Below are 20,434 nucleotides of genomic sequence, written 5' to 3' on the forward strand. Positions count from 1 at the left end.
GCACTTTGTAACCTTTCCAACAGCTTTTTGAAGAAAGGCATCTGCTGTAATATCTTTGTTTGTATGTACCACAATATATTTCTGAATGTCGTAGTACTGTATGTCTGAAATGTGTATTAGAAATATGTGTTTGCATGTTCAAACCTGTGTATAATCGTGAAAAGGTCTTCGGTGGTGTGTGTTGTAGGTGTGCTGGCCAACAAATCATCATCTGTTTCCTCTGCGATGTGGAGTACTGTCTTCTCATTGGAGTCATCTGAACAAGACAGAGAAATCATATTTAACTGTCATATTAAAATATATTTTCTGTAAATGGCATATTTTAGCTCATAAACTGTATTTTTGTCGTGCCAAACATACCATATCTGTACATTTCTTCTGGCATTGTGGTTGTTTTACCAAAGCCAATATTCATAAAACATGTGTACATTCCTTGCAATTTAGGTAAGTCGGACTCAATTACATCCACAATCAGGTAATAATGAGATAATAATTATAAATGTCATCGTAACTGTTACAAACAGTGGGTTTTTATTTAGTCCAATTTTAGAGCACAATTGGGCTTGATTTGCTCCGAAACCTGAGAAATCTCCTTTGGCATAATCAGGAGGTTATGCATCAAACTCAGCAGGGAAGGGTCCTAATCAAATGGAGCAGTGCTGACAGGCTATCATTAAACACATGCATATGAAGTGATAAGAAAAAGGTTAGGAGTTCCACGGCTTCTGTCAAAGCAACCTTGAAAATTATGATTAATATGTAAGTGCACGTACAGCTAATCTTTAGACAAAAACACCAAAATGAACCCACTGTAACTAGCAAAGTAATTTACTGTATATGCTGTACCTAAAACATGTAAAAGAGAGCTTTTTAAGGGAGACCATGGACAAGTAGATTGCATTACTGGCATTAACAGTTTACTCCTCTGAAAAATTACACTCATATTTTCGCTAAACACAAACGGCAACAGATGACAAATGTAAACAGCTAACCATGCTAGCAACAAACAAAATCTGTTAGCAATATTTTGGCACAAATGTAAAGGGTTTGGAACACAGCGAGTATGCAGATGGACAGCAGAAAATTGGAACAGAAAATCTGAGCAGTTTGAGTTTCCATGGACCTTTTGATCCTTTGATTTCACTGTGAAACTGGGTCACCATTGGAATCTGTTGTAACTGTTGTGATTCCAAGCTGACTACAGCTGGTCCTCTGTGGCCTGTACAGAATAGGTGCAGAAAGGCGCAGAGGTTAAAATGAAAGTCTTTCTCTAACATGGGAAGTCATGTCTGATGCAGACAAAGGATTATACTTAATTTCTAAATACCATATGACCCCAGTCTGGAAAAAAATCTATGACTTCTTCTCAATAATCATACCTGCCCCAATTCTAGTGCTGGCCATCTTCCCTTCCAGCTCTGTGAGAGAGGAATCCTGCAGAGATGACTGAAGTGACGAATCTTTAGAACTCTCATCGTCTGTTCCCAAGTGGTTCTCATTTTCCTCTGGCATATCTGGTACACTAGAAGAACTGGGAATATCATCTGGTGGGAACACTCCAACAGGAGACTGAAGGCCCACAGGACTGTCAGTCTGCGGCGTCTGTCGATCTGTGCTGCCATTAGTGGAGGAGTGGACTGACGTGGGAAGAAGCAGAACATTTGGCTTCTTGGGGACTGGAGGTGGAACCTAGAAAGCAGTTAGAATTTTTTTTAACATCAATTCAGTACAGTAATAATCCTGAGACATGAGAACAATTACTTAAAAATGAGGACATCAGTGACTGTGACAAACTCTACCTACATAAACTGTATTTCTATATTGTCTAGCACAAGGACATACTTAACAACCCTAACCATGGGGAAAAAAATCACCTTGGGTTTCTTTTTGTCTGACAGGTCTACCAGACAGGAGATTGTCATCCTTGAGGGAAGTGTCTTGCTCTTGTCCTGTAGCACCGGGGCCTCCTGGCTACTGCAGGGAGAAGGGAGTGAGCCTCCATCCTCGGGTCCAAGCCGGATCTCTGGGTTGGCCTCTAATTCAGGCTCTAACGCTGGGTCCTCCAGGAGAGGCTGGGGGTCCGGGAGAGGCGGGAGATCAAAGAGGGACTGGGAGTGGGGGACGAATGGATGATCATAGGCAGTTTGGGAGATGGTGGAGGAATTTGAATCTGGGAGAACAGACGGACTTATTGAAGTTTGCAGTGGAGGTTTTTTGGGTTTGGGTTTTTTCATGACTTTGTAGATGTTGCCGAGGGGCACAGGCCGGTCCACGGGTGAGGCAGGGGGTGAGTCAAGGGCAAGGGGGGAAGTAGAGGAGGGGGAAGGAGACTTCAGGAGGAGGTTAATGGGCCGCTTGGGCAAGGGGGGCTTGACAGCGACGGGTGGTTTGGGTTTTGGTAGAGTGGGCGGAGGGCTTGGGACTTCACCTATGTCTCGGCCGTGCTGTTCTTCTTCAATGGTGTCAGACGCACCATCAGGGAAGTCCTCTAGGTCACCACGAGAGACAGAGCGAAGCCGAACAGTTTTCAGCTCATTCTGGGTAACCACAGGCAGTGCCTGTGAAGAACTAGGGCTGATTTTTCCTGGTTTTGCAGCTGTCGAGGTGTCAGAATGCCGTCTACTGGCCTTTTGCTTTGGCTTGATTGATGACAGCTCCAGATGTGCATTCCCAGGCATCTCAAAGGATAATCTAGACCTTGCAGCTGGGTCCTTGGGTGATGGTAGCGATGATTTCCTTTCTGGGATCTTTGGGCGCATCTTACACCCTGATGTCCCTATTGTCCCCTGACCTGCCACTTGACTGAGTGGAACAGTTGGGGTGGGAGTCTCTGACTGGCTGGAATAGCCACTTGATGGTGACATAAGTCCTGGGGGTTTGAAGGGTGAGGATGCCTTGATGTCAGTTTCCATCGAGAGCTGTGAGGGTGAGGTGGCTCTGGAGGTGGAGGGAGAGTCAAGAAGGGACTCGGAGCTGCCTCTGACTTTCATACATTCAATCACTGTAGTCCCCGTTGCTGTGCTGGAGCCTGATAGAGACCTGGAGAAGAGAAGAGAAGAGAAGAGAAGAAAAGAGAAGAGAACTCAGTGCATTTCTATCCTTTACCTAACAAACTTCAAAAATACTTAAGAATCAATACTTGCCGCGATCATAAAGTGTAGTTTTATTCTCTACCTGTAGGGGTCATTCTTCCACTCCCCCAGCTGCCAGTGAGTGGGGAAGGTCAGCTCTGTCTCTCCCTCCCTCTCTGGTGCCTGAATCTCCAGGCTTGGAGGTCCGTCGCTGCCTCCATGGCCCAGCTCCCTCTCAGTAACACTGGGTTTCGAGGAGCTAGATGAACTGGGCAGGAGAAAATCAGGCTGGAAGTCTGGGAAGTGGTCCCTGGGGATGTGCAGGCTCTTCGGCCGGCCATCCCGGTAAAGACCACTGTCATGGTGGATTCTTCCCTCGGCTTCTCCAAGATTCTTCATTAGAGAGACGCTCCTCACAGGAGGCGGTGGCTTGCGCTTGGATTTTTTAAGTGAGATGGAGCGGGAGCGTAGGCGCAAGCGGCTATCGGCGCTGTAGTCCGAAGCTGTGACAGAGATTGTATCGGTGGTACTGGCACTGTCTTCGGAGCTCCCTCTAGGGTAGAGGAGGGCATAGTTTTCCCCCAAACCCAGGAAGTGGTGATGCTGTTGGTGGTGGTCTGTTATTGCCAAAGGATTCCCGTTCCCCGTAGCCATGATATTCCCATCTGGTTGGCCTATACCACCTTCTGTGAAGCAGAAGGAACCAGAGTCCGTGGGCGTGGAGAGGGACCGCTCACGGAACTTGAAGGCGTTCTGTGCTGCTATGGAACGTGCTGACCTCTCCCTCCCTCTCCCTGCCTCCCCAACTCCCCCCCCTCCTCCTCCTCTCCCTCCATCCGCTGCAGCCCCTTCCGTCTCGCTCCGCTTCCCCATCATTACCGCTGCCAGCGAAATCCCTGGCATGATATTCCCTCCTCTCCCCAAAGGGTCTGCCACAGACGTGAATGAACTGGAATGTGAGCTCAACGTCTGTCCTGAGCTCACCAGCATCACCCTGTCCTGTGTCCCGCCTCCTGCATTACCGATGATGCTGTGCTGCTTGGGAGGAACTGCTGGGCCTTTGTTCATGCTGTAATTGTAAGGCTCATTCCACGCTCCGGGAGAAAAGGTGGAGCCCTTAGGTCCGTTCCAGGAAGTGGAGGGTGTGTTTGAGCACAGCAGCCCAGAGTGGTCCATAGTGCCTGGGTGAAGTTGGTTTGGGGCACGCTGCTCTAAGGTATTATCTGTGGAGGACACGGGGAAGAAGAAGAAATAATACAGCTAAGCTGATCATAACAAATTCAACTGACTGACAAATTTGCTCTGACTACCAGACACAGAGACAACCCCTCAACAAATACAGCCTCACAGAGCTGCTAGCGTGGCTATATACCGTTTTCGACTTAACAACACTTAAAACATTTTAATCCTGTCTGTAATGAATTACGATTCAAATTAAGGATATGAAATGTTTGGAAAGGCTCATGGGCATGGAACAAATTGGTGAAATATATAAGCGCATCTTCATTCTTAATACAAAATCAATTGAAATGTCGGATACATATTAGATCCTTGCTTTTTCTCGCCCGCCTGCAGTTAAGGCCTTATTCAGGTTAAACTGTTTACTTGAACCCTTCATACCCCATGACTGTGTATCCCTGTTGCAATGAATAAACCAAATAGGCATGACGAGATTCTGGCTGCTGGCAACACTGTCCTTCACTGAGCAAAACAGGTTAGTGCAAATACGGGGGAAAGAAATGATTAACCTTACATTATTCTCTGTAGGATTTTTTGTTGAATTCAAAATTTTGGTGAGTGAATAGCAGAAAGAGAAATGATTAGGTTGTTTTCCTGCCAGAGAGACTGCGTTTAATATGGGATTAAGACAAGTAGGAGACTGAACATAACCAGTTTAATCTAACCAATCTATGTTTATGGGAACTGACACAAAAACACAAAAGACGCAGGTAAAATGAATAATTTATCTCAAAATAAAATTAAATATATGAACTTTTCACCTCTGTGTCACTAAAAACTTGCAGAAATGCAAAGTTGCAAAAATGTTCAAAAAGTTAGCTGCCATAGCACCATCTGTGCCTTCTCCAAAGTTATCAAAGGAAATGGGAGAAGCTTACGGCGCCAACAAAAAGTACAAAATGATCTCCATCAAATTCATCCAAATTCCTTATGTAATCAATCATTAATTAAATGTGTTTCGGTAGCCAAGAAAAACTCAAGGTTTCTAACAACGCCACCAGAGTTTCAGCTGACATTGGTTAAGTAGTTAATGAGTAGAGAAATTTCATTTTGAGGTGACCTGGTACCTGAGGTCCCTTCTTTTCTCTCTTTTTTGTCTTTGGCTAAAGGCGATACATAGTTTATGTGAGCAGTAATGAGATCTACACCACGGGAACACAAGAAAGAAGGAACTGAAAAAAAAAAAAACCTTGGAGGAGGGTAAGAGCTTCCCTTAATGGTCACACATACCTGCAGGTAAGGTTGTGTCGAGGTCAGAGTGTGTCTTCCTCAGGGGGAGGTTCTGGTGGGGGGTGTCGGTGACAGGCTCCAGGGAGTGGGGCTGGTGGGGAGAGTGGTCCCCTGGAGAGGGGGACAGGGAGTGCTGGAGGAGGTCGACGCCGTGGAATTTCCCTCCTCCTCCTTCACCTGGAGCAGGAGAACAAGAACGGGGAGGTCAGCGAGAGGAAGGGAAGACTAATTTTACTTGACATGCAGTAAATTCAATAAAACTCTAAATCCAATCATGTTGCTGACATGGCAATAAGGTATTAGATTATGACTCTTCTTAGATAGAGATGTGTAGAGAAAAATTTGATTTCGTGAACGTTCCTAAAAGGGTGTAGAGCTCACATCTCTTAAGACGATGAAGACAAATATGATTCACTATTTTTATTAAGCTCAATGCATTTACCCAGTTAGTCTAACTCAGGTTAAAATGTAATTTTAGTGCAAAACAAACATACATAGTCAAACATGGTGTGCATTTAAGTAACATCCAGCACTAAACTTTAAAAAAAAGAGAAATTTCCAATGGCTGCACCTGCATGAATATCAATTTTAATTTCTGCATGTGACTGCATGAGTTTCTTGCAAAACTGTCCCCATGAAGCTTTGGCAAAAGTTCAGTAAGGAAATTCTTTTCTCCTACTTTTTGCCTTAATTCCTCTGGTTTGAATTTGTGCTTATTCCTTCTGTCCCAACCTTAACCTCCATGTTCTCTGTCACTTTCGATTTCTTTCCTTCTTTCAAATTCTTGGGGATAAAGCACTTTACTGTACCATTACTGTAATTCTCAAATAATAGCCAGGGGCAAGGCCAGAGTGAACAAATTAAGGCCGGTTGCTAATAAGCACGGGTAAAAAAAAAAAAAAACACTCAGGAAGGCTGAAATTAACTCTACTAAAATGGCTCACGAGGCAATTTCAGCATAATGCACGTTTTGACACCGCAAATAATGAAAATGTTTTGAGGGCCAAAGCTGGCCCCAAGCTGATAGTTTGAGATCCCTGGTTTAAATCATCAGGAGGGTTTGTTGAATGTGAGCATTTTACTGACATTACACTTAATGAGTCTGGATTTCCTGTCACGTAGTTTCTGATACTTCGGGCCACTGGTGCTCAAAAGTTTCCACAGGTTTGCTCGAACCAACGGGTTTTGTCAAATGGCAAAAACAGCACTTAATAACAAGAGGTCACCTCAACTGAAGTGTATGTGTTGAAAATGAAAAAAAGAAGGACATTCAGCCGATGGAGCTACATGCTTGAACAGCATTGCTTTCTTTTTACGATCCCCATAAACCTTCATGTTTATGTTTCACATTTTCTGCCATCGTGTTTTAATCCAGAGTGCCTTTTAGCAGAAGCTGCTGAGAAACCTGCTGTTCTGCTGCACCTCCTGTCCTTCTGATGTCTTGTCTGGGCAGACAGTTATCCAATGAGTCATCGGAGGCAGCATGTACCTACTTGATTACCTCAATGACATGCAGTGCAGTCTGGGTTCTATTAAGCCATCAGCCATGTTTTATGCCCACAATCATAACGGGTGCAGTGTAGTGCTTTTTATTTATCTCCTAGAAGGAAATGATGCCATTTGGAGTTCTGTGTTTCTAAGTCAGTGAAAACCGGGGTGTACAAAAAAAATCAATGAGTCAAAACAAAATATGAATCACATGAAGCTGAATTGATGAAAAAGTGTACCAGCATTACACAACCAGTGCCAAAACAAACTCCGCTAAAAGGAACATTACAGTATTTATTGTACAACCACTGACAATGATGGGTGTTGGTAATACAGAGCTCCTGCTTTTTGTTTCCTCATGAATCAAGCACCGTGTTGTCAAATTCAATAAATGCTTTTTTTGCAGACTATAAACCAATGTGACAAATTGAAAATCAAAGACAAATAGAGTAGAAAACATAAAGTCCCATAAGTACAGAGACATTGAGCATCTGTCTGTCTACCTGTCTGCGTTTCTCTTTCCTTGCCTCTTTCTGTTGCCTCTTGAGGGCCTCATAGTCACAAACGACTCCACACCGCCCTCCTTCCATTTTGTTTCTAGTTGTGTCCCTGATGCCGCGGCGTGTATTAATTATACATCCAAGCGCTGAGCAACGCAGAATTACACATGTTTGAGCTATCTGAGAGACCAAAGAGCAAGCTAATAGCAAACAAATGAGAGATGATAATATTCCCTGCACTAAACATTCGCAGAAAAAACGACTAATTAAGCTAAATGATGCCGTTTTAGGTCATAATTTCAGAGCAATGCTGTCAAAACACAAAGTTTGAGAGGCAAAATGTGGAGTTTTGTGACGGAGCAAATCTCATCACAGTTTTTTTGTTTATTGTTTATCCAGCTCTTTGTGGACATTCTGCATCTCTTTGTCGTCATTTTGTTTGTAATTGTCGTCATTTCTCTTTGTCAATTGTTTGACTCATCTTTGTGGTTGTTTTGCATCCCTTCGTAACTGTTCCGTAACTATATAGCCATTTAGCATCTTTTTGTAGTTGTTGGATTGACATTTCAACCAGAAATGTTCACACTTACTTCAAAGAGAGGCTCTGGGCCAGACGCCATTTGATCCCTTGGGCCCCTGGGCCTGTACCCGACAGGCCTGTTCAGTAATCCATCCACGCCTGTGGTGACAGCACTGATTGGGAAATGATATTCTGAGACACAAGCCCCTTTAAAAATGCTATAACTTTCCCCGGCTATGCTAAGGGTTAATGGATAGTTAGTTACCTGTAAACGTGTAGTACTGATACACGACGGACTAAGTATATTATCAGTTCCAAAAAAACATACTAAGTTTCAGACAGTAAAAATGAGAGAAAGGGGTTGATGGTTACACTGGGGATTTTTTTTTATACAACAGAACTGCTAAAGTTTGTTGATGTTATGTGTATGTCACTCGACAATTAACTTAAGGTTGATTCCCAATCCCTGGCCTGGAGTCTTTACGACGTTTCACAAGTTCAGTTGTGGTGAATAATTCCGACATTTAGCCCTGTGAAGTGGCCCCACCTATCGGTGGATACGTGTGAAAATCATTTTGGAAGAAGAGTCTTCAATAAAGACTTTGATGCAGTGATATCAACTTGCTCCAAAGCGGTAGCCCATAGCCAATAGACGAACCGCTGAAAATGCGGGTACTTTCACAGTTAACATTGATCTGGTGATTTGCAGGTGAAAAAAAAAAAAAAAAAGATGAGCGTGTCTAAGTTAAAAAGTAGGCTCAGTTTGCCTGGAAAGTAGACTACATTTTACCACGTAGTTAGGAACTGCTTCACACTGCAAACTTCAGTTTCAACCTGGACATGTAGAAGTCTTTTCGACTGCATATCACCAATTAATCATCAAAGTTAGGAGGGCATGGAGTGTCCTTAAACTCCAACAGCTGATTAGTTTTTGTAGAAAAGAAATTTTGAAAGTCTAAAAATCTAATTTCCTGGCTAGATTATCATTAAATCACTGATTTAACCGGGACCCCGTCAACCCTGGCTAATGAATCATTTTATTTAAAAAAAAAAAAAAAAAATCCTCTCCGGTCTCTTTAAAATTTGGGGATCTTTCTACCCGTCTGTCTGCTTCACTCATTGAATGCCTGCCTCTTTTTCCACCTGTCTTTTATATCTGCATATCTCTCCAACAGTCTACTTGCCTCAGTCATTCATTGTCTGGCTCCTTTTCCAAAGATCTGTCTGTTTCGCTCGTTCACCGAGTGCCATTCAACGGCCATTCCCTTCTGCGCATGAGTAACAAGAGTGTTTGGGCCAACGCATCTAAAGCCGTCCAGCAGAGACTAAGCTATGACTCACCCATTGAGCAGGGCTAAATATAAGTTCCTTCGTAAATATGACAATTTTGGGGCTTACACTCCTGAGCAGCAAACAGGTGGCACTCATACGTGCATATAGTCACATTTGCTGCCTGTCTCTCTTTCAGAACGTTGTCCTCATTCTCGATCGGCCTCGTCTCTGATCAAGCCGCTGGTCAGAGGGTGAGAGTTTTTGTTTTACTCCTGCAGCCAGAAATAATGGAGACTATTTCAACAATCAGCGGCCTTCACCAGAGAGACAAGACAGTGATTCAGTCATCATAATGTCTCTTCAGTATGGCCCTGGCTTCACTGCTTTCCTTGCCTGCTGTCAAGGCAGCTTTTTCATTGTGGAAGTAGATGGGTTGGACCCTGATCACTGTCTTAGCTACAGTAATTAGCCTGTCATGCCTTTTTTTTAATCAAAATTAAACCCTAACAACAAATTAAGAAAAATATTTTGCTCAGATGTTTTGACCTTGGAAACAGCAGTGGACAAATGTCGTACAATGCCGACGAAGGCTGTGTGATACGGTTTAAAGCAGTAAGTGGATCTTGAGCGGAGACTGTTTTGCCAGCTGCTGTTTCCAAGGTCAAGAATGAACCTTGAACCTGGAGATTTTAAGCCAGCGGGCATGAGAAAGTCCTTGAGGTACTTAAAATCATAAAAAAAATGATCATCTACAGTTCCACGACTCATGAGCAAACCATATCTCCTAATGAAGACCTTGTAATACAGTTGAAAGCTCCAGAACACACAAGAATGTGAACTTTGAATGTAGACTTTCTGTAGACACCTGGATCCAGTTGGCGATGCACTTAAATTGCTGCCCGGTAATGGAGTCATCTTGTCACACATAGCACAATGTGGAGCCAATAGGATTTGCCGCAGTACTCAACAGTTCCGCCCCGCTGTCAGATTCCTGGTAGACTGAGGCATTCAAGGTAAAGTGAGAGGATTAGACCGTCTGCAGCTCGGCAGCACGAATGCCTGTCTGTCTCTCTGCTAAACTCAACATCCGCAAGTTGTCTGCCTCATCCGCTGACTCTCAGCATGCAACATTCAGAAGTCCATCCACAAAATGCCTCGTTTATCGTCGGATATTCTTTTCTTTTTTGCTCTAAACGACAACATTTACAAGCTATTTACTTGCCTACCTGCTGGCCTAATTCTTTACTCTTTTTTTTTTTTTCCAAATTACAGAAAATATTTAGAGTGAACTAAAAAAAACAAAACAAAACAAAACAAAAAAAAACTCCTGCACACTGATTCCAACTGATTAAACACATTTGCTTAAACGGACATTTAAATAAACATTTCAATCAGAATCACATATGTCAAATGAATGTCGAAATATGCACCTACACGTTGGGTGATTTTTTTCAGAATTTACTGACTGTCTACCTGTTTGCCGGCCTACCTTCCTGTCTTTGAGCTCGTGCTCGTAAAGTCGCAAAACGCTCGTGTTTCAGTATGAAACTATGAAGTTCTACATCCATAAGAAACCCACTTGGTGACACAGTCTCCCTGCCTGTCTGCAGTTACATTGCGGACTGGTTTACATTGATGATGAGAAATCAACAGGGGCTCTTTAAGTGATGTAATTACATGCCTCTAAAGTTAAAAATAAAATAGACACTTCAATTTGATTCCTTCTCAGAAGCAACTTAAATGTCCCCAGAATCAAATCAAGAGGATAGAAACTGATCTCTGAAAAAACAAAAAATAAATACAGATTGATACATTTCTTACCCTGTCAGCCTGCCTTCAGCCTTTCTGTCTCAGCCTGCGCTGCATTAACATTTTCACGGCTTACAGTACTTAAGTCATTCATGAAAACTGCCGGAGCGAGATGCGCAGGGACGGAGAGACAGAAGAAGGAACGGGAAGGAGATTGGGAGGAGGGAGCTGTGACAAAATGTTCTCTCATTATCCTTCATTCATTATTCTTTCATCCTGTATCCCTCCATCCTCCTTTTCTCTCCTCCTGTCTTTCCCGAAACTGCATTTTCTTCCTCTTCTCCACTATTCTTCCCCTCCAGGCTTCAGTTTCACTCACACGCACTTCCTTTCTTTTCCTTCACTGCTGCTTATTTTTTTGTCTCTCTTTTTTTTTTTTTTTTTTTTTTTAGGGAGGAGAGAGGAAGAGTGGAGAGTTACCATGGCAACAGCAAGCTGGCTGCAAGCTACCTGTGCGCTGGTATACAGAGAAAGAGAGAGCGAGAGAGCCGAGTGAAAGAGAGGCAGAGGGATGAGAGCCTGGGTGTCACGGTAACAAGCTGAATAAATCTGGTGATGTTTTTTTTTTTTCTTTTCACCAAAACCAATGAAAAGACCATAATCAACATGAATGGATCCTGCTAACAAGTATTTTCTGAGTCGCCTGATATATGATATATCTTATTCCTCTGTGACGCAGACCACCACTGTTGTCCAAAAATGACTTCTAAGAAAACATCAATGAGCCACGCTGTTGCGCTGGGTGACAGGGTACTTCATCACCGTGAACAAGGGCACGGTAGTTTAATATCAGTCCGTCCCACGTGCAACAACCTGCTGCTGTAAAAAAAAAACCCATTAGAACAACAAACGTGTATTCGTCCGCAGCTGGAAATAGTCCTATGACAAATGCATCATTTTCTCCTGTTTGGGTAACATTTGCTGAAAAATACAGTGACCAGCTGTTTTAGGAAATTACAAAAACCTTTTCTAGAAAAGAAACTATATATATGTGACCCGTTTTTTGTTTTTATATAGAGTTACTTCTTTAGAAGGAACCAATGTACGTGGGGCTTAGAGCCACAGACAGGTAGGGGAAGTCGGAAAAAGCTTTGGTTGTCAACAACAAATTTACAGAAGAACGTCCGTCTTTCTTCCTTCCTGTGTCTTTCTCTCTAAATGAAGGGAATACCCACTAAGTACGACACCACAGGCATGCATCATTATACCAGACCATCTACTCCTCTACACAGTGGGTAAGGAGTGTCAGAGAGGTAGAGTGAGAAAGATGGAGAGAGGGGGAGAGAAGAGGGGAAAGAGAGAGGGAGACAGAGAGATATTTAACTAAAAATGGATATGCATGAGGAGATGGAGGGGAGAGGCACCCAGTGACAAAGCAGTTGCTATGCCAAAAACCAGGACCAAACACACACGCAAACAAACAAACACACACACAAACACACACGTACACACACACATGCGCGCGCACACACGTGCAAAGACACAGACACACACATATGCACGTAAAGTAAACAGGGAGGAGGCTTGGTTAAGACAAGTGGAAGCTGGAGTGTCAGAACGATGTTGCTCAGGATGACCACTGCATACTAACAGCTCTGACAGCACACACACACACACACACACACACACACACACACACACACTCAAAGACGCCGCAAACAAGCAAAGCTGACTGACAGAGATGGGTGAGGGAGATAGCGAATGTGATCATAAGAAGAAAATGTTCTCGATGTCAGCTCGTGTTTCTGCGGCGTTTTCTCCCTTAAAGCTCAAACTTGTGTCAAGTGGGAACCTTTGTGTCTGTGTGTGAAAGTACTGCATGTCTACATCATCCAGCGTAACCTGTGAGTTATGACTTCTGGCATGAATATGCAAACTGTTCGAGCAACAAGGGAACCTGCTTGCAAAGAATGAAATGTTGGAGCTTTGCTACCGAAATACGGTTTCTTGCTGTATTGATAAAATCAAGCATTTCCTCATGACTTAAGTGGATTTAGTAAAAGATACCTCTCATCCAATTTTCACCTGGTGAGTTGATGCCATGGATCATCTTAGTGTACATTAATTACAATATGTGTCCTTTTCATCAGGGAAAGTAGTGATTTTCTACCTCTCGTGAAAGACATCCTCTACATTTGACAATGTTTCTGTTACACCCACATTCAAAAATGGCTTCATGAGTGTGAATTTCTTGAGGAAGAAGATGAGATTTTTTTCTCTCTCTTACAGTTAAAAAGGAAAAGTGAGTGTAAGAAAGGGATCGGTAGAATAGTCAACTCTCTCACATCGCAAACTAGCACCTGGGGACAGCCTACGCGTTCACGTAAGCAAGTACAAATCATTGTCACACTAGTACATAACCATGATCAATACCTGAACCCTGACTTTTTTTTTTCAGTGTTTCAACTTAACAAAAATCGCACCTGCCTCTTTGCCTTGACTTTAACCAGGATAGTTTTACTTGCCTAAACTCAGGCAATACAGGCAAGGGCTGCGGATGTCACCCAAAGTTTCTCTAAACATCAGTCTACACTCATTGAAGAAAATAAAAAAAAAACTGAAACATTTCAGAAAACCCAACTTCTCGACAAACTGGTCCTCTTAACTGTGCTACAAAAAAATTTGGAGACACGCTTGCACATGCAAGCTAACGCTGGGACCATTTTTAGCATTTAGGGAGTTAATTCTGATTGCAGAGATACTGCCAAAATCAAAGTTACTGCAATGAACCCAAGAGTACAAGGTGTTTCTCATGTATTTGTTTGCACTGTCTGCAATGATCAACTGACTATGAACACTTTCAGAGAGACGGTGATACTGGGTCGTGCATAGCAAGTCTGACTGTAAAAGTCAAAAAGACTGAAAGAGTTTCCCTGTATCACTTGCACAACTATGAAGCAGTGACTGTAGAAATTCAAAGTCAAATTACATTGATGTGACCTCTGAAGAGACATAAATTCACATTTATTTTGCATTTCCCTTCAGTCTAATTTCCCATGACACTCACTTTTACAGCTGGCTCTCGAAGGAAAAACCGACTCCCTTGAGAACGACACAGAAACTCATTGAAGGAAAATGTTTCCAGCGTCTGATTTTTGCTCTGAGGTGTGAAGCGTTTAGAACAAAGTCCCCACTCCTTTTTCTGTTATGACTGGCAAAAAAAAGACAAGCCTCAGTTTGACCAGATATTCAAGCTACGGCTCAGTTCACTTTGACAGTCGTTATTCGGAGATAACATTGTGTGAATTCTCAAGTCAGACAACAGGAGCAATCTGACAGCTGCTAAATGTTGATTGGTTTCCACCAGGATTTCGTGTTGGTGGATAATCGATTTCATTTTGGATTATTTGTCTGTGAGATTTCATGTTTGACCTAAATGACTCAAAAACGCAATCACTCAACAAAGTCATGGTTGGTTTTTCTTTCCGTCGATCAATGAATCAACTAATCGCTTGAACACTATAAAACTTCCAAGTCAAGATGAAGGGAATATATTGCTATCTATTCTGATTTCGTCCAGAATTTCCATGTAGTGAAACCTTACTAACTCTGTTTCCACGAAAACGTCCTGGAAGCTCCGTTGGATAAGACGAATATAATGCCACCGCAATGCGTTTGAATCCATTGCATTTTATCACCTTTCCCGTCCTCTCCGCTACAGTGATTTTTATATAAAGGGCAAAACACAAAAAATGAGTCCTGAACAATATTTCCATCACCTCGTAAAGATACCTTTCCATCAGCGCTTTATGAATGTGGTCATTATTACAGCGAACTGCAAGGTTACATCCTCCTGTTTTACTTTGCAATTTCATTTGTACTTTTCAGACAACCTTGCAATTCATTTGGAAAGAGAATTAATTTAAGCTTAAATCTGATGTTGATACAAATAGTACACGGAGCTATTATACCCTTAAAAGCATGCTCCATACTCCAAGTACTACCCCACTTGTCCTCAGAGTTTTTGGTTTAGGTATCGTACCTGTGATGTCGAGTGGTATGAAGTGAGCCGGTGTGCGTCTCCCCAGGTGCCAGCGGGGTTTCTCTGCGACAGGCGGTCCGGTGTTAGCAGACGTGGCGGTGCTGCTGCTGCTGTTGTTACTGCTCCAGCCCAGAGGGGGGCGATCTGAGCCGCAGGGGGACGGGGACGGCGAGGGAGACGGGTCAGTCACCGATCTCAGACCAAACACCGAGGAGGTGGTTTCATCTTCGTAGAGCTGTTTGGAGGCCGGCTAGAGGAAGATGAAAGGGAAGGGCGGTTGTGTTAGACCCGGTGAGCAATCTGGTCCAGCGGGGTTCAGACAGAGGCCAAAAGGTTGTTAGTTTGATTTCCAAAACACATGTGTATCTGTCTTGCTGATGTGTACTGGAGAAACACAAATCCAAATGTGACCGGAAAAATTTATTTTCTTCAAACTTAAAGCCGCCGTAATTGTTTCTTTTTGGCCACTTGGGGGCAGCGCAGTTCTGACATAATCACCTCATAAATTGATATGGTGAATGTGTTAGCAAACAGTTGTCTATTTCAGTCCATTTAAATTTCCAGCAAATACCTGCTGCTGCTGCAAAAGAGGTCGAGACTGAACCAGAACAGTAAAGTTGCTGGCCTGAAAACCAAAACAATGAGCTGAAAGAGGCTAACACGTTTTGTGGACTGGAGGGGAGTTGGACGATAAGGCTCCGTGGGTTTGTCACCGCGAACTACCCTTTTCACACATGTAGTCAATTTTCCATCATTATTGTTAAAACATTTATTAGTGCAGCCCAAAAAAAAAACAGCTCTAATGTTTCTTTGTTTAGAAATCACATTATTTCTCCATGTATTCACACACTGACGCTCAATGAGATTAAAGAGAATAATGATTCAGCCTGGTCACGGATTATAAGCAGATATTTGTGGATGGTTTCAATCATCTAAGATGCTGCTTTAAATCCTTAAAAACACAGATGCGCAATTATCTCTGGTCAGTTTTCTTCTTGCTCGTACGCTGTTTGATTTTCTGAGGTAAAAGGGAAATTTGAATTTTTGTCATGCAATTCAGGCATCTTAATGCAGCCTGACCTCCTCATGTTCCTAACTTGATTTCCTCTCAGTGTTATCTCTGTTTAGATTTAATTATCTCTGCTTTTGTTACAAATTTCAACATACTTTCAACGTCTTTGAAAATTCTTATTTCCGTACAAGGCCTGAGCCATTTTGAAAATTAGACAATAGGCTTTTTGTTTCTTTAAATTGTTGTTATTGGTTCAAAAGCAAAAAAAAAACAAACAAACCAAAAAAGAAAAAAAAGTCCAAATCCAATTAAAGTAAAAATCAAAACAACTTAAAACTTGGAGGGGGGGGTGCAGTTGGTGGAGGTCATCTACAGCCCTTTAACCACAAAAATATGTTTTTGTCCTCTCTAAGCTAACAGTAAGAATAGTAAAGTAGTTAAGAGGTGGAGGTGGAAGAAAGAGAGACTAATAAATTAAACTGTACACGTCTCATTTTCACCTGTCGTGGTAGTTAGAAGAGAGAATTTATGTATAGGAAAGAGAAATGTGAGCAACAAATCTTAAAGGTGATGGGAAAAACACAGCGGAAGAAGATGAAGTGGAAAGAAATGGCAGAAATACGGGAAATGTCTGTTTAGATCTTATTAGCCTGCAGGGACAGAGGCTGACAAGTAGCAGAGACATTGTTGGTTCAGTCCCTGGCGTCAACAGGAAGGTGCAGTCCCAGCTGGGAGGGAACTGGCATCTGTCATCTGCCTGGTGTTATATCTGAGGTATCTACCCTCGCTGCCAAATTGCCCCGAAGCAAGGCACTGAAACCCAAACTGCTTCGGGCTGCTGCAATGCAGGAAAGACTCAAGTCTGCCCTCTCTGATGAAATCCGCGTGAGAAACGCGCGTCTGTGCCGTAGAAATTGAAATCTCACGGGGATCTGGCAAATTCTAATTGAAATTAGCCCAAACAGAGCGAAAGGCATTAACTTAAAAGTGCTGTTTAAAAGCTTGCTGAGGGAATGGGGCGTCAATATGCAGGAAATGTGCAGCCATCTTGCAGTAAAAATCACTGTGGGGGTCCATCGGGCTGCCATAATGACACAGTTCAGGGTAACAGCCTGAGAAGCACTAGCATTGGAGGCAGAGAAGGGAAAGCGTGAAAATAGAGAAGAACTAGCCCTAAAGAATGGATCCGTGTCACATATTGGGTTCAGTTTGGATCATTTTAGATCATTTATAACAAACAGCAACGGTCAACTACACTTTCATTCTGTAAGCCCCTGAAATGCATGTTGATATCCTCTCTTACCTTCAGAAATATCAGTCAGTAACGCCTCTGTGCTTCCATGGGCAGGGGCTGGCTAACAAATAGCAGTGATGTCATTTGCTATTTAGATTTATATTTTTTAATCACGTACTAATCATATTTCCATCTGGAAGAAACTAAATCATTTGGCATACGTTTATAGAAACCTGCCGAGCCTGTGAAAAGGATGATGACTAATTCTGACAAATTTGATTGAGGGGGGTGGGACATACTGTACCAGAGTTTGTGGATAATTCGGCTTCAGTCTTTTATATAAAAGGGATGATAACAAAAGCAATGAGACATTTTGTCACAACACAAAATAGAGCTGAAAGAGTATTAGTGACACTTAAATCGTAATTTGTTCGTTACCAGGGGAGAGAATAATGTTACTGCACTGTTCTTCTGATTGAAGGCTGAAACTGAAGTACTCCGTCAATCAAGGAGAAGCCAGCAGTCAACTCGCCCGACGTAAATCTCAGTATGTGCACGCACTGTTTCTTGTGAATCCGCTTGCGCGTGGGCAAGGGGATTCACACAAATCCTGTGCGGGAAACTTTCGGGAATCTCGTGTTTCGATTGGATCCCGATTCTTGGCGTGGCAATTCGATTCAGAAGCGATTCTCCATAGTACCGGAAAAGCCCTCGTTATCCAAAACACTGTATGGGTGCGGGGCTCTGGAATATGAAACAGACTACGCTCCGAGTTATTTCCTTCGCCCAACCAGAGCTGGTTGGAGTTTTGTAAAGTGCTGCACTGTGTGTGTGTGTGTTGGTCTCATTGATGATGATCTATGAAGTATTCACAAAGCATTATTAAGTCCTTAAATCCATAATTCCTTTTTTTGGAGATGAACTACCAGAGTCCCGTGCATGATGGGTACCATTCGGGCGCTGAACTGTGCCCTCACGGTTGAGTCCCGACTTTTTCGTTCCCCTCAACATAAAATTATTGACAAACGATTTTACAAAAATCCATTTTTGGCATATGTTAATCACAGAGAGTAAGAATTGTGATTCTTGTGCGAGTCCATTTTTTTCACCCGCCTGAAAATTACTACTGCATATAGAGACGTATGTACTGAACATAAATACACTAAATGGCATCTGCAGAAAAATTATAGCGATAAATGTTAAAATATTATAATTTGAAGAATTATATCAATATAACCGCACCGTCAAGATTGATAAAGATTCGTCAAATTAAATACAGACCTCCAATGGTGAGATAAATCACCGTGCCAAATTTAATCAAAAGAAGATATTGTGTGCGATATCGCATGACAGCTGGTTGACAGAAAATAATAAATGACGGGAAGGAGATGGATTTAAACTCCCTGAAACTATTTTGTCGTGAATGGCAAAAATAGTTTAGGAGTGTGCGATTCCACTGTCCTTTAAAATGAGGTGGGTAACACACAGTGAGTCTGATGTCTTGTTCGCTAAGCTCAGAGGAAAAAGAGTTGAATAAGTTTAGAAATAAACTGCGGGGGAGAGACAAAGGAGTGGGACGGAGTGAGTTAGTGTGCGTTCAGTGGGAGTGTGACGTCTGGTCTCTTGCTGTTCTGGGAGAAAAGCGGAAAAGATTAGTGAGGGGTGACACGGTTTGGTTTCTGAGTGTGTGTGTGTGTGTGTGTGTGCGTGCGTTTAGCTGCAAGATGAAATCAGTGTTCAGGGTTTCAAAGAAATACCACAAGCAGTGTGTGTTTTTAACCTGTGGAAGAGGATGTTTATAATAAAATAAGAGAAGTGGAAATTATTTTGCGTATGTGTTTTGTTACTTGTAACAGATGCGTGGCCTCAAATAATCGCAAATGATGCTCGAACGCGTGTGTGTTTGTTTACCAGTGAGATGATATTTGGACCGAGGGAGCGTTATGATCAAATACGACAGGTGTAAACCCGAGCGTGCATGTGCGTGTGTATGCCTCTGTGTGTGATGTGTTTCTGTGTTTACCAGAAAGATGAAGTCAGGTCTCTTGTTGCTGAGGGAGACGGGCGAGCGGCTGAGCGAGGTGGACGTGTCGTCAGAGCTCTGCGAGGACGGATGCCGGAAAGTCTGACCGGTCAGCTTGGTGTCGTACAACTGCTCCTCAAAGTCTGCACGCACAAACACACGCATTCACACACACGAGGCACACAACAGCACGGGCACACGGGCAGACGAGAAAAAGGGAAAAAAAGGATGAGCCCCTGGGTTAGCGTCAACTCTCCGCAACACTTAGAGGACAGCGTTCGCAAACACACACATGCACACTGCGATAAAAGTGCGCTGACACACACAGATAAAAACACGCAATCCAAACTCACACACCAGATATCTTATTTTCATAGTGGAGCTCTAGTACAACTGCTGCTTTGCATCACCCTGCAGTTCCCCTCCTGCAACTCCTGGTGCAACTTCTGCTCTGGAACCTTGAAGGACTCCTTAAGTTTGTTTTTAATCCTCTCCTGGGCTCTGGCGCTTTCTCTACCTTCATTCATTCCTTCTCTTCAACTCTTTCTCCATCTCTCGTTCCGTCTTTTCCTTCTTTCTCTCCTTGTCTTGGCACTTTTTCTCTAACTCTTCTCCTCTCCATATCTGACTGTTTCCCCCTCCCTGGCAGCTTAGACGACTCTCCCTCAGGCTATTGTAAACAGATTCCTAACCCCCACCTCCTCTTCTTTCTTCCGCCGCAGATACACACACACACACACACACACACACACACACACACACACACACACACACACACACACACACACACACACAACACCCCCCTCACAATGCCTCAGCCAATCCTTTAACCCCCAAAACACACTCCCTACCCACTCCCCACTCTCCACTCATCCCTAAAGCCCTCCAACACACACACACACACAGACACGCACAGACAGACAGACAGACACACACACACACACACACACACACACACACACACACACACACACACTCGCGGCACCATCCCGCTGACAGCTTTAGTGGAACAGCAGCGTCACTGAGGTATAGAGATTTGGGTTGAACTTGCTCT

At 43.1% G+C, this 20,434-nt stretch overlaps 1 protein-coding gene across 1 annotated transcript in view; it reads right to left on the reverse strand.

Moving 5' to 3' along the window:
- Nucleotides 1-20,434, reverse strand: part of nhsl2 (NHS-like 2) — a 148,482-nt gene that overhangs the window by 7,840 nt on the left and 120,208 nt on the right. Inside the window, exons 4-10 of the mRNA XM_040141576.1 lie at nt 19,381-19,523; nt 15,112-15,361; nt 5,541-5,717; nt 3,175-4,294; nt 1,875-3,039; nt 1,380-1,689; nt 145-256 (exon numbers count right to left, since the gene is read on the reverse strand). Of these exons, the coding sequence (XP_039997510.1) occupies nt 145-256; nt 1,380-1,689; nt 1,875-3,039; nt 3,175-4,294; nt 5,541-5,717; nt 15,112-15,361; nt 19,381-19,523 (3,277 nt within the window). The remainder of the gene's footprint in view (nt 1-144; nt 257-1,379; nt 1,690-1,874; nt 3,040-3,174; nt 4,295-5,540; nt 5,718-15,111; nt 15,362-19,380; nt 19,524-20,434) is intronic.

The sequence above is a fragment of the Xiphias gladius genome, chromosome 12 (genome assembly GCF_016859285.1).
Source record: "Xiphias gladius isolate SHS-SW01 ecotype Sanya breed wild chromosome 12, ASM1685928v1, whole genome shotgun sequence".
Lineage (NCBI taxonomy): Eukaryota > Metazoa > Chordata > Actinopteri > Istiophoriformes > Xiphiidae > Xiphias > Xiphias gladius.